At 42.7% G+C, this 20,273-nt stretch overlaps 1 protein-coding gene across 2 annotated transcripts in view; it reads right to left on the bottom strand.

Annotated features, from left to right (window-relative positions):
- Positions 1-20,273, bottom strand: part of LOC139544108 (nidogen-1-like) — a 57,803-nt gene continuing 37,530 nt past the window's right edge. Inside the window, exons 10-20 of one of the 2 annotated variants that reach the window (XM_071350873.1) lie at positions 20,075-20,203; positions 19,584-19,727; positions 11,033-11,161; positions 8,226-8,462; positions 7,287-7,459; positions 6,166-6,292; positions 4,127-4,298; positions 3,689-3,846; positions 3,198-3,321; positions 2,101-2,213; positions 1-538 (exon numbers count right to left, since the gene is read on the bottom strand). In XM_071350873.1, the coding sequence (XP_071206974.1) occupies positions 420-538; positions 2,101-2,213; positions 3,198-3,321; positions 3,689-3,846; positions 4,127-4,298; positions 6,166-6,292; positions 7,287-7,459; positions 8,226-8,462; positions 11,033-11,161; positions 19,584-19,727; positions 20,075-20,203 (1,625 nt within the window). In that variant the 3' untranslated portion in view covers positions 1-419. The remainder of the gene's footprint in view (positions 539-2,100; positions 2,214-3,197; positions 3,322-3,688; positions 3,847-4,126; positions 4,299-6,165; positions 6,293-7,286; positions 7,460-8,225; positions 8,463-11,032; positions 11,162-19,583; positions 19,728-20,074; positions 20,204-20,273) is intronic. The other variant, XM_071350882.1, reaches the window with a different exon arrangement.

The following is a 20,273-nucleotide window of genomic DNA, read 5'->3' on the forward strand; positions in this document are numbered from 1 at the left end:
TACGTCTATATTTCAGGTATTTATTTACAATACAAAAAAATACAATGTGACTTTTTATCAAATGGATCAGAAAATAATGGCAAAATAATTTTGGAGATTTCAAATACACACCGTAACAAGGTCAAAGGACTAGATAGGTGTAAGCAATAGGATAGCAACCCCACCTAACTAACCAGAGAACTACAGTAGAGATCGCTATCATATCCTTACAAACTACCCAATACTCTCAGATCTGCCAGAGGGGAATCAACAAGAAACTGAGCAGTACAGGCCTAGCAATCTGAATAGATTTGGGCCACAGAGTAACCGCCAACCGGATACAGCTTATCATTCTTCCTATAAAGAGGAAGTTGGAAGGTACATGTGTCACAACCCCTTTGTGCAGTTAGGAGGATAATCTACTATTCTCTCTTCAGTCCTCACAAGTTCCTCTCCACACAGCTTCCGTCCACCACGTCTGGGCACCGGCAGGTGAAGCCGCCGCGGCGAGGTAGACAAAGGTGTGAACAGCCTCCGTTGTTCGAGCAGTAGTTATACGCTGCGGGAGACATTTGGATAACATTACCATCACTTACAGGAGTTTCTAGTTATTTGGCACAATTGCACTTTAAATTGTACTTTGAAATCAAATGCACACTACATGTGTTCTGAATAAATAGAGCAAATCCCACCAAAAGCAGCAGTAGGTACAGTTGAAGTCGGAAGTTTACATACACCTTAGTCAAATACATTTAAACTCAGTTTTTCACAATTCCTGACATTTAATCAGAGTAAAATTTTCTGTTTTAGGACAGTTAGGATCACCACTTTATTTTAAGAATGCGAAATGTCAGAATAATAGTAGAGTGATTTATTTCAGCTTTTATTTCTTTCATCACATTCCCAGTGGGTCAGAAGTTTACATACACTCAATTAGTATTTGGTAGCATTGCCTTTAAATTGTTTAACTTGGTTCAAACATTTCGGGTAGCCTTCCACAAGCTTCCCACAATAAGTTGGGTGAATTTTGGCCCATTCCTCCTGACAGAGCTGGTGTAACTGAGTCAGGTTTGTAGGCCTCCTTGCTCGCACACGCTTTTTCAGTTCTGCCCACAAATTTTCTATGGGATTGAGGTCAAGGCGTTGTGATGGCCACTCCAATACCTTGACTTTGTTGTCTTAAGCCATTTTGCCACAGCTTTGGAAGTATGCTTGGGGTCATTGTCCATTTGGAAGACCCATTTGCGACCAAGCTTTAACTTCCTGACTGAACGCATCTCCTTCCTGAGCGGTATGACGGCTGCGTGGTCCCATGGTGTATATACTTGCGTACTATTGTTTGTACAGATGAACGTGGTACCTTCAGGCATTTGGAAATTGCTCCCAAGGATGAACCAGACTTGTGGAGGTCTACAATGTTTTTTCTGAGGACTTGGCTGATTTCTTTTGATTTTCCCGTGATGTCAAGCAAAGTGGCACTGAGTTTGAAGCTAGGCCTTGAAATACATCCACAGGTACACCTCCAATTGACTCAAATTATGTCAATTAACCTACCAGAAGCTTCTAAAGCCATGACATAATTTTCTGAAATTTTCCAGGCACAGTCAACTTAGTGTATGTAAACTTCTGACCGACTGAAATTGTGATACAGTGAATTATAAGTGAAATAATCTGTCTGTAAACAATTGTTGGAAAAATTACTTGTGTCATGCACAAAGTAGATGTGCTAACCGACTTGCCAAAACTATAGTTTGTTAAAAAGAAATTTGTGGAGTGGTTGAAAAAGGAGTTAAAGACTCCAACCTAAGTGTACATAAACTGTAGCCAATATGCTGTAATAATGTATTAGGCCTACAGCACAAACCTCATTCTTACAGAACAGTTTTTATTAGATTGTTACATTTTTTAAGTCATGTTTATTTTATATCTGACAGGTCGATCTCGGCTTACTTTTTGACTACGAAAGTGATCTTGACTCAGAAAGGGTTGGTGACCCTCGACTATCCCCAAATGGCACCCTATTCCCTATACAGTGTACTCATTTTGACCAGAGCCAATAGGATGCCATTTGGGATGCAAACCAAGGCTATTGAGAGAGTGAGGAAGTGTGAGGAGGCTTACCTTGTGGGCATTGAGTTGGGGTCGTGGCAATGCCATACACTCGCGAACGCTTCTGTGGCAGAAACTCGTCCGTTTCTCTGTCCGTTGTGCGGTCCACGGCTACCACCGCCTCCCTGGCAACAGCAAACAACATTATCAAAACAGTCTCTAAACAGTCGCTGCTGCCTAAACATTGGCATTAAACAAACTTAAGACATTTATGAGACACTCGTGTTTTTAAATAAACAGTACGGTTTCAAATGGCTAATGAAGAAACACCTCGTACTCATAACTATGAAGTCTACTACCATTCTTTTGAAGGCTTACTCTTTTGACTAGCATGAAAATCTAAATTCTACATGACAAGAATCCTTTCTATCATTCATTGCCAAGGTTTTGTATTTATTTTCATTAATCTTTTGAAAATGGGGCAATATACTGGCCTGGTGTATACAAATCTGAGCATTGTAAGTAATGGGAAATGTATGCATGCTCGTGAAATAGGTGTGTATGAATAACTTAATTAAGCAAATGAAATTGTATTCGTCATGTACACAGCTTATGAAAGGTCATGTACACAGTATGAAAGGTGCAGTGAAATGCTTAGTTACACATCATGAAATATATTTAGGCAAAAATGACAGACAGTAGCTGACAATTAGCAAATTAGAACTCAAATTATTGATCATGGAATTTATTTTTATATGATTTAAATATATAGGGATATGTAGCCTGTAGGTCTAGACCTACAGTATTTCTATTTTAATGCAGTCATCTCTGTTTTCTGTTCTTCATCTTTTTATCCTTCCCTATGTTTGTAACAATTGCAAAGACATTGGCGACTTTATATTTGTAGTCAACTTCGTTCTGCAGTTATCGTCAGTCACACAGAATACAAATGTTTCGGCTTATCTGTCTCTATGTATAGCAGAGATTTTATGTGTATAGTAGGAGAATCTACAGAAGGGCTGTCAGTAAATAACAAGCATTTTCAAGTGCAAATTTAGTAACAATAGTTTTGGGAAACAGCTTGGCGATTTAACGATGCTCCTACGAAGGTTCAACCAATGAACTTAGCCTTAAGATGCTTTTGGGAAACCGGGCCCAGATGATCATACCTTCTCCAGTCGGTATAGTAAAGGTTCCTCCCATGGGATACGATGGCGAAGGGATACTGAATCCCCTCCACAATAGTCCTACGGTTCCTACCGTTGGGGTCCATACACTGTACCTTACGAGTACCTGTAAAGGTAAAAGAGAACATGCAGCTGTCAAACCAACATCCCTGCTGCTAGCACCATGCTCCAACTGAGTCATCTGAACTGCCTCAGTAGAGTGGGATTTTCTCATGGATTGCTACATAGCATGTTTAGCTCACGATATCAATAGTGTTAGCATGTTTAGTGTAGCGTCTTTACCAGAAACGATAGGGTTAGCATGTTTAACATAGTTTATTACCAGCACCACTAGTGTTAGCATTTTTAGCATACCTTCTCAACAACATCAATAGTGTAAGCACGTTTAGCATAGCTTTTTACAGATAGTGTTAGCATGTTTTTCGTAACTTCTTACCAGCATCGATAGTGTTATGTTTAACATAGCCTCTTACCAGCATCGGCCCAGCACAGCTGCTGGCTCTCAGGGTCGTATGTCAGGCCGTTGGGCAGCCCCAGGTCGTCCTTAACCAAGACTGTCCTGTCGGTTCCGTCCATGTTAGACATCTCGATTTTGGGCCCGTCTCTATTCCAGTCTGCCCAGTAGAGTCGTCTGGACAACAAGCCAGAGAAAACATGTTCCTGGCACGATGCTTAGAACCATATTTTTAAACCAACAGCTTTAAAAGGAACACAGCACTGGTGATTTGTGTTGTCAAACCTACATTATGCTATTGAAAACATGAAAAGGCTAACCTGCCAGATTCGCTAGCGAAATCGTTCCAGGCCTTAGCGGTTAAGGACAATATATCTTCAGCACAAAGAACTAACTGCTTATTTAATCACACATTTTCATCAAAGGAATCACTCAGACATTGTCCAAAAACACGTACCCATAGGAGGGGTCAGCGACGATGGGCCGAGGGTTGACCAGGTCGGTGTCGAAGAGGACACGGCGCTGGCTTCCGTCCAGTTTGGCCACCTCAATCCTGTCCTTCATGGAGTCCGTCCAGAACATTAGTCGGGCCAGGTAGTCGATAGCCAAACCCTCTGGACTCTCCAGGTCTAAGGAAGAGAGGAGGAGGACATCATTACGCCTAGATCAGACAGAAACTGCTGATTTTCTATGGGAGTCATCAGGGATGGAACTTAAGGAGTTGGGGCACTGGCCAGCTGGGGTAGTAGACTGCAATTCCTACAAGCCCGGGTCCAAAATCTTTCAGAAGAGAACATTTCAATAGACAGCAAGCTAGTTGGTCACATTTTCTACAAGCCCAATATAAAAAATACTATCCTTAGGCAAGCTTTATTTCCATCCCTGGGGGACACTACATTGTCAAAAGTATGTGGACACCTGCTCGTTGAACATCTCATTCCAAAATCATGGGCATTAATATGGTGTTGGTCCCTCCTTTGCTGCTATAAAAGCCTCCACTCTTCTGGGAAGGCTTTCCACTAGATTTTGGAACATTGCTGCAGAGACTTGCTTCCATTCAGCCACAAGAGCATTAGTGAGGTCGGGCACTGATGTTGGGCAATTAGAGATGGCTCACAGTCAGCGTTTCAATTCATCCCAAAGGTGTTTGATGGGGTTGAGGTCAGGGCTCTGTGCAGGCCAGTCAAGTTCTTCCACACAGATCTCAACATATCATTTTGGCTCTTGCTCTGTGTATGGAGGCATTGTCATGCTGAAACAGGAAAGGGCCTTCCCCAAACTGTTACCACAAAGTTGGAAGCACAGAATCATCTAGCATGTCATTGTATGCTGTAGCGTTAAGATTTCCCTTCACTGGAACTAAGGGGCCTAGCCCGAACCATGAAAAATAGCCCCAGACCATTATTCCTCCTCCACCAAACTTTACAGTGGGCACTATGCATTCGGGCAGGTATTTGTCCGTCGGACTGCCAGATGTTGAAGCGTGATTCATCACTCCAGAGAACACGTTTCCACTGCTCCAGAGTCCAATGGCGGATAGCTTTACACCACTCCAGTCAACGCTTGGCATTGCACATGGTGATCTTAGGCTTGTGTGCATCTGCTTGGCCATGGAAACCCATTTCATGAAGCTCCCGGCGAACAGTTCTTGCGATGACGTTGCTTCCAGAGGCAGTTTGGAACTCGCTAGTGAGTGTTACGTGCTTCAGCACTCGGCAGTCCTGTTCTGTGAGCTTGTGTGGCCTACCACTTTACGGCTGAGCCGTTGTTGCTACTAGAGCTGACCGGGGCAGCTCTAGCAGGGCAGAAATTTGACAAACGTACTTGTTGGAATGGTGGCATCCTATAACGGTGCCACATTGAAAGTCATTGTAAGGCTCTTCTGTAAGGCCATTCTACTGCCAATGTTTGTCAATGGAGATTACTTGGCCGTGTGCTCGATTTTATACACCTGTCAGCAAAGGGTGTGGCTGAAATAGCCGAATCCACTAATTTGAAGGGGTGTCCACATACTTTTGGATATATAGTGAACATTGAAAGACTACCAAAACAATGGATGGCAATCTGCCATTTGTCCGTGTTGTTTCACACATGTCAAAAGATTAAATGAATGGAACTTTTGATGGATAGACAGATCGCATATGTGTTTTTGTTTACACATTATACCCACATGTAAAGCCTTTATAAAGATAAATTAAGAGAAATAAAACATGATAAATGAAAAGTTAACTATTACCATTCTTGATGGATTTCATGGACCATGCTAGCTAGGTTTGAAATGATCTCAGACCAGTGTACCGCTCACCTGTTGTGACGAGAGAGTGTGTCTCCTCCCTCCAGACTGGCCTGAGACCTGTGTACTAAAGCTGTTGTGACGAGAGACATGGTTTCTCCTCCCTACAGGCTGACCTCAGACCTGTGCAGTGCTCACCTGTTGTGACAAGAGAGATGGTGTCTCTTCTCTCCAGACTGGCCTGAGACCTGTGTACTGCTCACCTGTTGTGACGAGAGAAATTATGTCTCCTCCTTCCAGGCTGGCCTTGCTGATGGAGGGCCCTGTAATGTCCGTCCAGTACACCATCTTCTCCACACAGTCGTAGGCCACGGCGATCGCCACTCTGTCCTGGGAGCAACACATAAAGACAGAGGGTTTTATTGATTAATGGTTTATTTAGATCGGGACAGATACAAACACATTGTCACATTGAAAAGACCAATCATCCGATGCACTTTGCACCATAGTAGTGTGTGTAGCTGGCCTGGCACTAAAAAAAAATCAAATGCCCTTCTTTTTTCCCTTCTTAACTGCTAATTGGAAACCATGCAAATGTCAGAATATAGGATGTCACACACACTCAATAGAGCCCCTGTTCACAGCAAGAGAACAATTTATAATGTAATAAATTGTTTAACTAGATTGTCACATTTATGTTGCAAGCAGAACAGGAACTACTTTGACAGTGATAATATCTCACCCCGTTCATTTCACAGATGGGGTTCAACCAAATGACATAAGAAGTACATAATGTAACATTACATTTAAAAATGGCAGAATGCGGCTCGCCAAACAATTGAAGCTTTTATGGGGAAGAATCCCTCTGTATGTCCAGTTACATGTTCTGCCAGACCACTCCACGCTCGTGAGAAGAAAGAAGAAAAGCCTGAGGACGAGTATGGATGGTCAACTCACACAATCAGGAGATTGTTCAAGTGGCATTTGGGACATTCCAGAGAGTGGGTGCGTGGACCCACAACACCCAACAACGCACTCTCAGTCCGGTTAAAGGAAACATCTGATATGCGAGCAAGAGATTAGCAAATCCCCCTCTTTTCATTCAACCTAAGACTGGGGGTCTGAGAAGACAGCTCTGGCCATCTGGTGACCGGCCATCTTAACAAAGTGTGGTATGCCGGGGCTTACAGAGGAGTGACTTACTGACTGAGTGAATCTCTCACTCGAGAAGAGAGTGAGTGAGTTAATATTTGTGAGTCAATAAGTAACTTCCCTCAGTTGCTTGTAGTGAGTGATGTGCAGTTATTGACTGAATGAGTAGCTATCTGACTTTCTGTTTGAGATAATGTGAGGTGAGTTGAGGTGTGTCAATGTGGAGCCTCACAGGCAGGTGAAGCAGGGCTTTGGCCTCCCCTTTGTTCATGCTGTATCCGTCCAGAGGGATGTGCTCGATCTTCCCGCTCTGGGCAAACAGCAGGTGGGTCCCTGGGGCCACAGGAGAGACATCTGGCCTGGTGGTGGGTCCGATCGGGAGAGGAATCACTCCCTGGTCAATACCTGTCAAGGGAGGACAACTGAAGTTACATTTCCCACTGGGAACAGACGTCCTATCAACATCTAGTTTTGGTTTATATATGATTGAGTTTTCAACTAACCTGATTTAAATGCGAAATCAACAAAACTTTCAACCATGCCATTGAATTTAGGTTAAAAGTTACTTTACTTTGATTATTTTTTGCAAATCCAATCAGTTTTTCACATTGATTTAATGTCGTCACATATCATTTTTGTTGTTGAAATGACGTGGAAACAATGTTAATTCAACCAGTATGTGCCCAGTGGGTTCCTACTGTATTTTTATTTAGCATACGGGTACAAATGTTGAGTGTAATGGAATAGACATGAGTGCTATGAATGCATGAATATGTTGAATATGAATATTAAGTCTTGTCTACTTCCGGCGCCGACAGAGATGGCCGCCTCGCTTCGCGTTCCTAGGAAACTATGCAGTATTTTGTTTTTTTATGTGTTATTTCTTACATTGGTACCCCAGGTAATCTTAGGTTTCATTACATATCTTTATGTACATATTCTTTATCCCTTAACACTTGTGTGTATAAGGTAGTAGTTGTGGAATTGTTAGGTTAGATTACTTGTTGGTTATTACTGCATTGTCGGAACTAGAAGCACAAGCATTTCGCTACACTCGCATTAACATCTGCTAACCATGTGTATGTGACAAATACAATTTGATTTGATTTGATTCAAGGTAAAAGCCAAGGATGACCAATCGGCCTGTCCACCTTTTGAGGCAGTCACTCACACAAAGGTCTTTGGCCGGGGCCAGTTCTAGTGTTGGGGATCTCCTGACCATTGCCGTCCACACACCAGCACTGCCCAATGCTACCGTGGCACTGGGTGGGCTCGTAGGCACCATGCTGGTCGCAGGTAGGAACGTACTGACTGACGGTGGGGCGTGGGCGGAAGAAGGAAAACGAGCCTGTGTTGGAAGAGACCTGGATGCTTTCTCTGTCTCGCTCGCACTGCGTCTTCTCAAGCTCTGGAATAAAACAGAAAGATGACAATGAGAGAAGTAATAAAAGAAATAGAGGAAATTAAGAAAATAAAAATGATCCTACATGTCTTTTAGAAAGGTTTTTAAGAAATTGCTTCTTTTAAAAAAAAAAAGCGCTATATAGCTTTGGTTTAAATATAATTGCCTTACTGTACTACATGGCACATGGCAGTTCAAAACTAAAGTTACTTGCCCACTACTAATATGGAAAACATGGAATAAGGAGAGAGCCGATGAGCATATGATTCAATGTAGAATATTTTTGCAGTCCCGTAACTCTGACATAGGGGACACGGTGACATCTGGAATATAGTGTCTCACTGAAAGACTTATCCCCAGGGTATCTGTCTGGTTAACCACAGACTAGTCATAACAATCTCAAACAGCCGGAACATACAATCTGCGCTATGCACAACGTCTGGCCGCAACAATCAACAAAAGCCCCCAAAATAAAGACAACTAGTCAACGATGGAAACAGTGAACAGTTTTCGTCAGACGGTCGTGAACCGTCGAGAGGAAGAAAACCAGGTCAACTCTCACAGGGTCCAGGCACTACAGTGTGTACTACAAGTATAAGTTCATACAAAGGAGCACAAAATGAATCCCCTTTTCAGAAGGCTTGTACAAAATATGAGGCAGAGGAGAAGGAGCTATAATTAGCGTACATACATGCAGTTGACACCTGGATTGGACTTGAACAAAGCGGTAACATCTGAGAAGGATGCCAACTCACAAACACCCAAGGTTCCAGTACATGACATGAAAGCTGCAGCCTATAGAAAAATAATGGAACACTTGAATACACATACCCTATATTCCCAAATATACGGTGGTGAGTTGAGTCAAAGAGAAAATGGATTGGTTGTTAAGTTAATAGGGGCAAGTCCTACTTTTTCCTATTACTTCAGTTGTTGTTGTTTATTAAATGTTTAAGTTCCTGTTTGTAACTCCAGGGCATCTTTACCTTTATGTTCAACTAAATTGGACTATTGGCCCTGGCCAAAAGTAATACACTATATAGGCCATTAGGGACGCAGCTCAGGAGTCTGGGAACATTGTCTCTATTCCAGCACATCCTGGTGACATGTTCCAGGCCTTTGGCCCTATTTGTATGGAGAATGAGCAGCTATGTTGGTCTTTCTGAACGGGGATCGTATGTTATGTGTCAACACCAACCTCCCTTTCCATTCCTTTATCCTCCCTACATAACATCTGTGTGTTGTTATACCCATCCCCGCACAGGAAGGATGCAGTGTCAAATGTCAACCTTTAAATGTCATTCAAGGGGGAGGGAAGAGGGGAACATGTGGTCAAGGCACACCAGAAACCAACAGACACTCAGTTCAGAGTGAGTGTCAGAACCCCGAAGCACACGCACACACACCCTTCATCCCTCCTCCCTCCCCCTAACAGTTCCATATTTTAGCAGTCTCATATAGTCTTATATCTGTCTTGTGGAAGTACACACTGTTCCGGCCTTCGCCTCAATCCACGTTCTACCATGCTGGGAGCGTTCCATGATTAAATAACTTTCTATTGGTGCCAGGCGATGACGCAACACTGATAGACTTGTTTAACTTAGCGAACAGACCTACATTAATAAAATGCACTGTATATACTGTTTAGTCCACTATGGCTTGTGTGGACATTCAATATAAACAGTTTGTCTCTGGTATATTATGCTTTCCTTTGATAACAAATCTGTCTTGCTCCCCCGCCTCCCTCTCCCCCCTCCCCCCTCCCTCTAAACCAAACTATACTGTTAGGAGCTTCACATGTTCCAGCTGTTGGCACTAAGACAGAAAAGTAAAACTACGCGAATCCTAATGTTTTGAGTGGAGGAAGATGTCTGATGAGAGCTCGAACTACACCCATGCAATGTACACTATTTAGATACTTCCGGACATAGCCGTACAATTTAGAGGTTCCTTCTGAATGCATGTCTCTTGACTTCCCTTTGCACATTTTGGACTACACTGCCTCTGGCTGCTGTTTAACTTATAAGTATCAGTAGCCTTGTCTGAGACAAAATGGCCCACTGGGTAGGAGCCTATATCCTGTTTCTGCAGCATGAGGCAGCTTAATGTACACCCCCTGTCCATTTCCTTAAAGGGCCAATCTGCACATCACAACTTATAAATGTCTCATGAACTTATTTCAACTGCCATACCCCATCAGAACCCAAAATATACGCTTATTTTACTCCAATGTTTGCAGACATTGTAATTTTAAACAAACAATGTATCGCTTTAAAACATAGGTTAAAAGTATAATTTTGATGTCATGGATGGTCAGTTCTTGCATCCATAGCTCCATCTATACACTTGAGAATGGTTACATTTCTCCAGCCCCATCCCTGAGCTATTTACCAAAGCACTGGCCGGGTGTTTGAACTGCAGATTCACCCATTTTTAGAGTCATTGGTATGACTTGACCGGGGATCAAACTTCTGTTTGATTCCAAATGACCATGACCCTGAGAAGAAACTCCTCTCACAGAACTTGGGGTTTGAAAAGGCGGTTTATTTACACCAAAAAGCCCAGGGGTTACCTACCTGGGGAGCCAGGGGCACACTGGAAGCCGTCGCCATGGAAACCAGGGCGGCACTGACAGGTGAAGGAGCCCTGAGAGTTATAACAGACGGCGTCCCGGTGACAGCGACCTTGCTCGCACTCGTCAATGTCTGTGTGTGTGAGGAACAACAGTCAATGAGAAACAATAAGGACACAGATGCTAAATTCAACTGAAAATAAGGTATCAAAATATTTTTATATATAGCTGAAATATACACAGTCAATTGGAATGTGAATATTAAATCCTGCTATAAAAATACGAAAAGTATTGGTATTGCACTACTATATAAAGTATCTAAATGTGAAACATACATTCATGACATGTCACATACTGTGTTAAAAGAAACATCATTCTTTAGAAAAGTACAGTCAATAAAACATTGTATCTGCATAACTGAAGTACTGTGTACACGTGTTGAGGCTTAGCGTTCGATAAGGTCAGGGATACCATTCTTTGGCTGCAACTTGGATGTAACACACCCAGCTCACTACCTCAACCTCTAAAGTCTACTCTAAGGTCAACAAATGAAAAAGGAGTTCTACAACTCCACAAGGACATATGGAAATTCCTACTGCTTTCGTTTGGTGGTGGGCCATGTTGCATTGGACGAGGGAAAATAAGACATACAGGGATGGATGAATAAAACGCATGACCAACGAGCTCCCCAGCTGTAGGGCCGGGTTGTTTGCATTTCCTGTCCAGGTGGATACATTTCCTCTCGCAGGGGCCTCAGTGTGGGTGCATTACAACGAGAAGTATCTCAGAGGGTCCAACATAGAGAGACCCAGTGGAGAGTTTAGAGAGAAGACATAGTCTGTTTTTTTTAAGCTGAAGGGTTTGTGTGTTTCTGTGGTGTCTGGGGGTTCCAAGAAAAGCAAAAGACAACTTTATTTTGCATGATGGACAGTAACGTATACTATTCTAATATGGCCTAGTAACTAGACAAGGGCTACAAAGGCAAGTCGGGACACATCTGCAGTAACTCGTGGAGGGGGGGGGTCACACTCGGACAATCAGAGAGGGGGCATATTATTGTGGACCTGGTGGTACAAAATAATCAGAGGTCTGACTGCACAGAGATGCTTGAGGAAATGGTCACAATTGTAGACCAACGAGTGTGTGTTTCCAGAGGAAGGGGGTAGTATATCTGATCTCCATCACCAAGGACTTGAGAAGGTTAATCAAATCTCCTGATTTTTGCTCAATTTTGCATGCCTGTTCTGTAGGTGGCACTGTGTGCTCTTTTCGAAGGATGGGTCCCGGTCTTTCGGGGTCCCTGGGATCCGGGGTGACGGGGGTGGTCTGCCGGTCATTGGGATGATAACCCATCTTGAGACGGGGAGGGGTTTTAGCGGGTGGAATTGTGGGGAACAATTGGAGGTTTACTTAGTAGCAATGCAAATATCATGGTATAGCTATGGACACTCAATCTTTATGGTACTTTTTAATGGTGAGTTTACACACATATATTATGATAAATAAACAAAATTATATATTATTTTATGATGAATAAAAAAATGTCCTCTCACTGTCAACTGTGTTAATTTTCAGCAAACTTAACATGTAATTAACATGTATTTGTATGAACATAAGATTCAACAACTGAGACATAAACTGAACAAGATCCACAGACATGTGACTAACAGAAATGGAATAATGTGTCCCTGAACAAAGGGACACATTATTCAAAATCAAAAGTAACAGTCAGTATCTGGTGTGGCCACCAGCTGCATTAAGTTCTGCAGTGCATCTCCTCCTCATGGACTGCACCAGATTTGCCAGTTCTTGCTGTGAGATGTTACCCCACTCTTCCACCAAGGGACCTGAAAGTTCCTGGACATTTCTGGGGGTAATGGCCCTAGCCCTCACCCTCCAATCCAACAGGTCCAAGACGTGCTCAATGGGATTGAGATCCGGGCTCTTCGCTGGCCATGGCAGAACACTAACATTCCTGTCTTGCAGGAAATCATGCACAGAACGAGCAGGATGGCTGGTGGCATTGTCATGCTGGAGGGTCATGTCAGGATGAGCCTGCAGGAAGGGTACCACATGAGGGAGGAGGATGTCTTCCCTGTAACGCACAGCGTTGAGATTGCCTGCAATGACAACAAGCTCAGTCCGATGATGCTGTGACACACCGCCCCAGACCATGACGGACCCTCCACTTCGATAAACGCGAATCCGACCATCACCAGTGGCGAGACAAAACCGTGACTCATCAGTGAAGAGCACTTTTTTCCAGTCCTGTCTGGTCCAGCAACTTTTTCCACATTTTGTTACATTACAGCCTGCCATACAACAGGCCTACAAGACCTCAGTCCAGCCTCTCTCAGCCTATTGCGGACAGTCTGAGCACTGATGGAGGGATTGTGCGTTCCCAGTGTAACTCGGGCAGTTGTTGTTGCCATCCTGTACCTGTCCCGCAGGTGTGATGTTCGGACGTACCGATCCTGTGCAGGTGTTGTTACACGTGGTCTGCCACTGCGAGGACGATCAGTTGTCTGTCTTGTCTCCCTGTAGCGCTGTCTTAGGCGTCTCACAGTACGGACATTGCAATTTATTGCCCTGGCCACATCTGCGGTCCTCATGCCTCCTTGGAGCATGCCTAAGGCACGTTCACACAGATGAGCAGGGACCCTGGGCATCTTTCTTTTGGTGTTTTTCAGAGTCAGTAGAAAGGCCTCTTTAGTGTCCTAAGTTTTCATAACTGCGACCTTAATTGCCTACCGTCTGTAAGCTGTTAGTTTCTAACGACTGTTCCACAGGTGCATGTACATTCATTGTTTATGGTTCATTGAACAAGCAACAACGCATAAAGCATAAACACAAATGGGCCTCTTGAGATGAGAAACACTGGGAAACAGTGTTAAAACCCTTTACAATAAAGATCTGTGAAGTTACTTGGATTTTTACGAATTATCTTTGAAAGACAGGGTCCTGAAAAGGGGACGTTTCTTTTTTTGCTGAGTTTAGATTTGAAACTTGTATCTCATTATGGTAAATTGTGAAATAAGTATAGCCAGTTATAATTGTAATGGTGTAACAGATAATAAGAAGAAATAATGAGAAGGAATATAATATCTAGTGTTTACAGGAAACTCATTCAACAATTTTAGATGAAGTTGTGTGGAAAAAGGACTGGGGCGGCAAAATATATTTCACCCATGGGCAAAGAAATTTAAAATGGTGATGATATTAATTAACAGTAATTTTGATCCAAATGTGCAAATTGTCCAAACAGATCCTCTAGGTACATGGATGATTTTAAATATGTTATTGGACCATAAACAGATATAGCTCCTTAACTCCAAATAATGATGATCCACACTTCTTTGAAAATATATATAATAATTGATCAACCCTACAAGCAATACAAGACTACTATGGTGGGAGATTATAATACGGTTTTAAATACCTCTACGGACCGTAAAAGAAATCACACTTCAAACTATCACCCTTAAGGAAATCAAGAATGTCATGGATATATTGGAACTATTGGATATATGGAGGCTTAAATATCCTGACCTAGTGAGATATACATGGCGGAGGCTCAATAAAGCTAGTCGTCTTGACTACTTTCTTATGTCATTCTCTCTGGCATAAAAAGTGGTTATAGGGGACAGAATGCGGTCAGACCATCAAATAATTGGCATATATATTACTCTTACAGAATTTGCACGTGTGCGAGGATATTGGGAATTTAATCAAAGCCTATTGGATGATAACTTGTTTTTAACTAGGACAGAAGATATTATAACTGACTTTTCCCGACATAACATAGGTACAGCAGATCCCCTTATTGTATGGGACACTTTTAAATGTGCCTTTAGGGGCCATGAAATTCAGTACTCAAAAGCAATTTTGGTCAAAAGAGTCCATATTAACAAAGGAAATGGAAGGACGAACAGAACAGAAAGATAGCAGTAAAAACTTAACCATAGAGGCTCAGAATAAGTTAGAAGAAAAACCAAAAGTAATGGAGGAACTTGTTCAAGAAAGATCATGTGTAATATATTATAAAAACATTAAGCGAACTGGATGGAATATGGAGAAAAATGCACCAAATTATTTTTTATCTTCAACATGATGCCAAAAAGAATTTACTGAAACTTGTCACAAATGACAGTCACCCATGATTCACCAAACAATATTTTTTTAAAGGAAATTAAGTACTTTAAGCATATTTTCGTTTCAGCCTCCTCCATCTCCACTAACCAAATTTAACTGTATGGATTTCTTTTCTATTAATAATGTAAAATAAACAGTTGTACAGAAAGACTCGTGTGAAGGCCAAATTACAGAGGAAGAACTTCTTGATGCAATTCAAGTGTTTAAGTCTGGGAAAACTCCAGGGCTGGATGGCATAACAGTGGAGGTACACCCCCAAAATAATTATACACTCAGAGGACCGTTATTAGCCGGATTCAAAACTTAGAATTTTTCCATTTAAATTATTGTACAATATTCTTGAAACCAATAGAATGTTATATACAGTTGAAGTCGGAAGTTCACATACACTTAGGTTGGAGACATTAAAACTAGTTTTTCAACCACTCCACAAATTTCTTGTTAACAAACTATAGTTTTGGCAAGTCGGTTAGGACATCTACTTTGTGCATGACACAAGTAATTACTCCAACAATTGTTTATAGACAGATTATTTCACTTATAATTCACGGTATCACAATTCCAGTGGGTCAGAGGTTTACATACACTAAGTTGACTGTGCCTTTAAACAGCCTGGAAATTTCCAGAAAATTATGTCATGGCTTCAGAAGCTTCTGATAGGCTAATTGACATCATTTGAGTCAATTGGAGGTGTACCTGTGGATGTATTTCATGGCCTACCTTCAAACTCAGTGCCTCTTTGCTTGACATCATGAGAAAATCAAAAGAAATCAGCCAAGTACTCGGAAAAGAAATTGTAGACCTCCACAAGTTTGGTTCATCCTTGGGAGCAATTTCCAAACGCCTGAAGGTACCACGTTCATCTGTACAAACAATAGTACACAAGTAAGTATAAACACCATGGGACCACGCAACCGTCATACCGCTCAGGAAGGAGACGCGTTCTGTCTCCTAGAAATTAATGTACTTTGGTGCAAAAAGTGCAAATCAATCCTAGAACAACAGCAAATTACCTTGTGAAGATGCTGGAGGAAACAGGTACAAAAGTATCTATATCCACAGTGAAACGAGTCCTATATCAACATAACCTGAAAGGCCGCTCAGCAAGGAAGAAGCCACTGCTCCAAAACCACCATTAAAAAGCCAGACTACGGTTTGCAACTGCACATGGGGACAAAGATCGTACTTTTTGGAGAAATGTCCTCTGATCTGATGAAGCAAAAATATAACTTTTTGGCCATTATGACCATCATTATGTTTGAAAAAGGAAAAAGGGGGAGGCTTGCAAGCCGAAGAACACCATCCCAACCGTGAAGTACGGGGGTGGCAGCATCATGTTGTGCGGGTGCTTTGCTGCAGGAGGGACTGGTGCACTTCACAAAATAGATAGCATCATGAGGAGAGAAAATTATGTGGATATATTGAAGCAACATCTCAAGACATCAGTCAGGAAGTTAAAGCTTGGCCGCAAATGGGTCTTCCAAATGGACAATGACCCCAAGCATACTTCCAAAGTTGTGGCAAAATGGTTTAAGGACAACAAAGTCAAGGTACTGGAGTGGCCATCACAAAGCCCTGACCTCAATCCTATAGAAAATTTGTGGGCAGAACTGAAAAAGCGTGTTTGAGGAGGCCTACAAACCTGACTCAGTTACACCAGCTCTGTCAGGAAGCTTGGGCCAAAATTCACCCATCAAGCTTGTGGGAAGCTTGTGGAAGGCTGCCCAAAATGTTTGACCCAAGTTAAACAATTTAAAGGCAATGCTACCAAATACTAATTGAGTGTATGTAAACTTCTGACCCACTGGGAATGTGATGAAAGAAATAAAAGCTGAAATAAATCCTTCTCTCAACTTTTATTAGGACATTTCACATTCTTAAAATAAAGTGGTGAAAACAGGTTTTTAGAAATGTTTGCAAATTTGTAAAAACTAAAAAACTAAAATATCAAATGTACATAAGTATTCAGACCCTTTACTCAGTACTTTGCTGAAGCACCTTTGACAGCGATTACAGCCTCGAGTCTTCTTGGGTATGACGCTACAAGCTTGGCACACCTGTATTTGGGGAGTTTCTCCCATTCATCTCTACAAATCCTCTCAAGCGCTCAAGGCTGGATGGGGAGTGTCGCTGCACAGCTATTTTCAGGTCTCTCCAAAGATGTTTGATCGGGTTCAAGTCCGGGCTCTGGCTGGGCCACTCAAGGACATTCAGAGACTTGTCACTCCTGCATTGTGTTAGCTGTGTGCTTAGGGCCGTTGTCCTGTTGGACGTTGAACATTCGCCACAGTTTGATGTCCTGAGTGCTTGGAACAGGTTTTCACCACTGTACTCTGCTCCGTTCATCTTTCCCTCGATCCTGACTAGTCTCCCAGTCCCTGACCCTGAAAAACATCCCCACAGCATGACGCTGCCACCACCAAGCTTCACCGTAGGGATGGTGCCAGGTGTCCTCCAGACGTGACGCTTGACATTCAGGCCAAATAGTTCAATCTTGGTTTCATCAGACCAGAGAATCTTGTTTCTGAGAGTCTTTAGGTGCCTTTTGGACAGATCCAAGCAGGCTGTCATGTGCCTTTTACGGAGGAGTGGCTTCCATCTGGCCACTCTACCATAAAGGCCTGATTAGTGGAGTGCTGCAGAGATGGTTGTCCTTCTGGAAGATTCTCCCATCTCCACAGAGGAATTCTGGAGCCCTGTCAGCGTGACCATCGGGATCTTGGTCACCTCCCTGACCAAGGCCCTTCTCCCCTAATTGCTCAGTTTGGCCGGAGGGCCAGCTCTTGGAAGAGTCTTTGTGGTTACAAACTTCTTCCATTTAAGAATGATGGAGGCCACTGTGTTCTTGGGGACCTTCAATACTGCAGAAATGTTGTTGGTACCCTTCCCCAGATCTGTGCCTCGACACAATCCTGTCTCGGAGCACTACGGACAATTCCTTCGACCTCCTGGCTTGGTTTTTGCTCTGACATGCACTAACAATTGTGGGACCTTACATAGACAGGTGTGTGCTTTTCCAAATCATGTCCAATCAATTTAATTTACCACAGGTACACTCCAATCAAGTTGTAGAAACATCTCAAGGATGAAAACAGGGTAGACCTGAGCTTAATGCCAAGAATACTAAGAGTGTGCAAAGCTGTCATCAAGCCAATGTCTGTCACACCCTGATCTGTTTCATCTGTCTTTGTGATTGTCTCTACACCCCTCCAGGTGTCACCCATCTTCCCCATTATCCCCTGTGTATTTATACCGGTGTTCTCGGTTCGTCTGTTGCCAGTTCGCCTTGTTTGTCAAGCCAACCAGAGTGTTTGTGTCAGCTCCTGCTTTTCTCCAGTTTCTCTTTTCTCGTCCTCCTGGTTTTTGACCCTTGCCTGTCCTGACCCTGTACCCACCCACCTGACCACTCTGCCTGCCCCTGACCCTGCCTGCCGTCATGTACCTTTGCCCCACCTCTGGATTACCGACCTCTGCCTGACTTGACCCTGAGCCTGCCTGCCGTCCTGTACCTTTACCCCTGTTGCTGTAATAAACATTGTTATCTCGACACGGTCTGCATCTGGGTCTTACCTTGATACCTGATAGGCAAAGGGTCGATACTTTGGAGAATCTCATAATAAAATCCTTTTGTATTTGTTTAACACTTTTTTTGTTACTACGTGATTCCATATGTGTTATTTCACAGTTTTGATGTCTTCACTATTATTCTACATTGTAGAAAATAGTAAAAATAAAGAAAAACCCTTGAACAATTAGGTGTCCAAACTTTTGGCTTGTACTGTACATATATTTACAAAAAAAAAATGATGCAGACAATTACATTGATGGAAGCTACAATCTACCTGCAATATTAAAGCTGATCTACCCCTAATAACAAGTAAAACATAAAAAAAGGTTAAGACCTGATGACAAATATTGTTCCCGTGAGTGAGTTCAGATCATTTAAGTCAAATGATATGGAATCATTTTATTAGTAAAATAAAGTGCTTCAACCTCAGAAAACAGGCTGCCACCAAGCACGCACGCACGCACGCACACACACATCACGCACGCATACACAGCACACACACACTTGTACAGCTAACCTTGTGGGGACACACAATTCAGTCCCATTCAAAATCCTGTTTTCCCTAACCCCTAACCCTAAACCTAACCCGTACTCTAACTCTAACTCTAACCCTAACCGTAACCCAAAAACCTAACCCTAAAACTAACCCTAGCTCCTAACCCTAACACTAATTCTAACCTTAACCCTAAACCCCCTAGAAATAGGATTTGACCTTGTGAGGACCAACAAAATGTCCCCAGTTGGTCCAATTTTTCTTTTTGGGCTTCTTATCCCCACAAGAATAGTTAAACATGCACCCTCAAACACACACACAACTATTTAAGTGTCACCCTACCCTGGCAAGTATGACCATCACCCACGAATCCGGACAGACAGGAGCAAATATAGGCGGACGCCCCCGTGTAGCTACAACGTGCCCGCTCTGGGATGTCGCAGTTATTGGTACCCCTCTGGCAGTGGTCTATGGGACGGTCCACTTCTACAAGGGATAGGGGGGAAAGGGGGAGGCAGATTTTAGACTTGGTGGAGACAGAAATCCCCTGAATCCTTAGTTTGATTAAACTAAAACCATAAAAATGAGTAGCAAATGTGAGAAAGTTCTCAGTAGACGGTTTGATAGACTAATGAAAACAACAGATTAATAGACTGATATGGCATAGAAATTCTTAAACTGGAGCTGAAGATGAATGTAGACGCTATGAAAAAATCTGTAAAAGGTTAGTGTAAAAAGTGTGTATTAGGTTGTGTGAACTACAACGGTTATTTTGGGGGCCATCCAAACAAAGACCAACACAGCTGCAAACACACTTTTTCAGCACTACATACCGACACAGGTCTTGCCATTGCTGGCGAACTGGAAACCGTCCACACACTCGCAGCGGAATGTTCCCGGTTGGTTGTTGCATATGGCGTGAGAACCACAGATCTCGGGTGTCTCTCTGCACTCGTCAATGTCTACAAAATGAGCACATTCAATTCAATTCAACTTAACTCAATTCAAAACTATGAGTTCCGGAGTTCCAAA

Source organism: Salvelinus alpinus, chromosome 2, assembly GCF_045679555.1.
Source record: "Salvelinus alpinus chromosome 2, SLU_Salpinus.1, whole genome shotgun sequence".
Taxonomy (NCBI): Eukaryota; Metazoa; Chordata; class Actinopteri; order Salmoniformes; family Salmonidae; genus Salvelinus; species Salvelinus alpinus.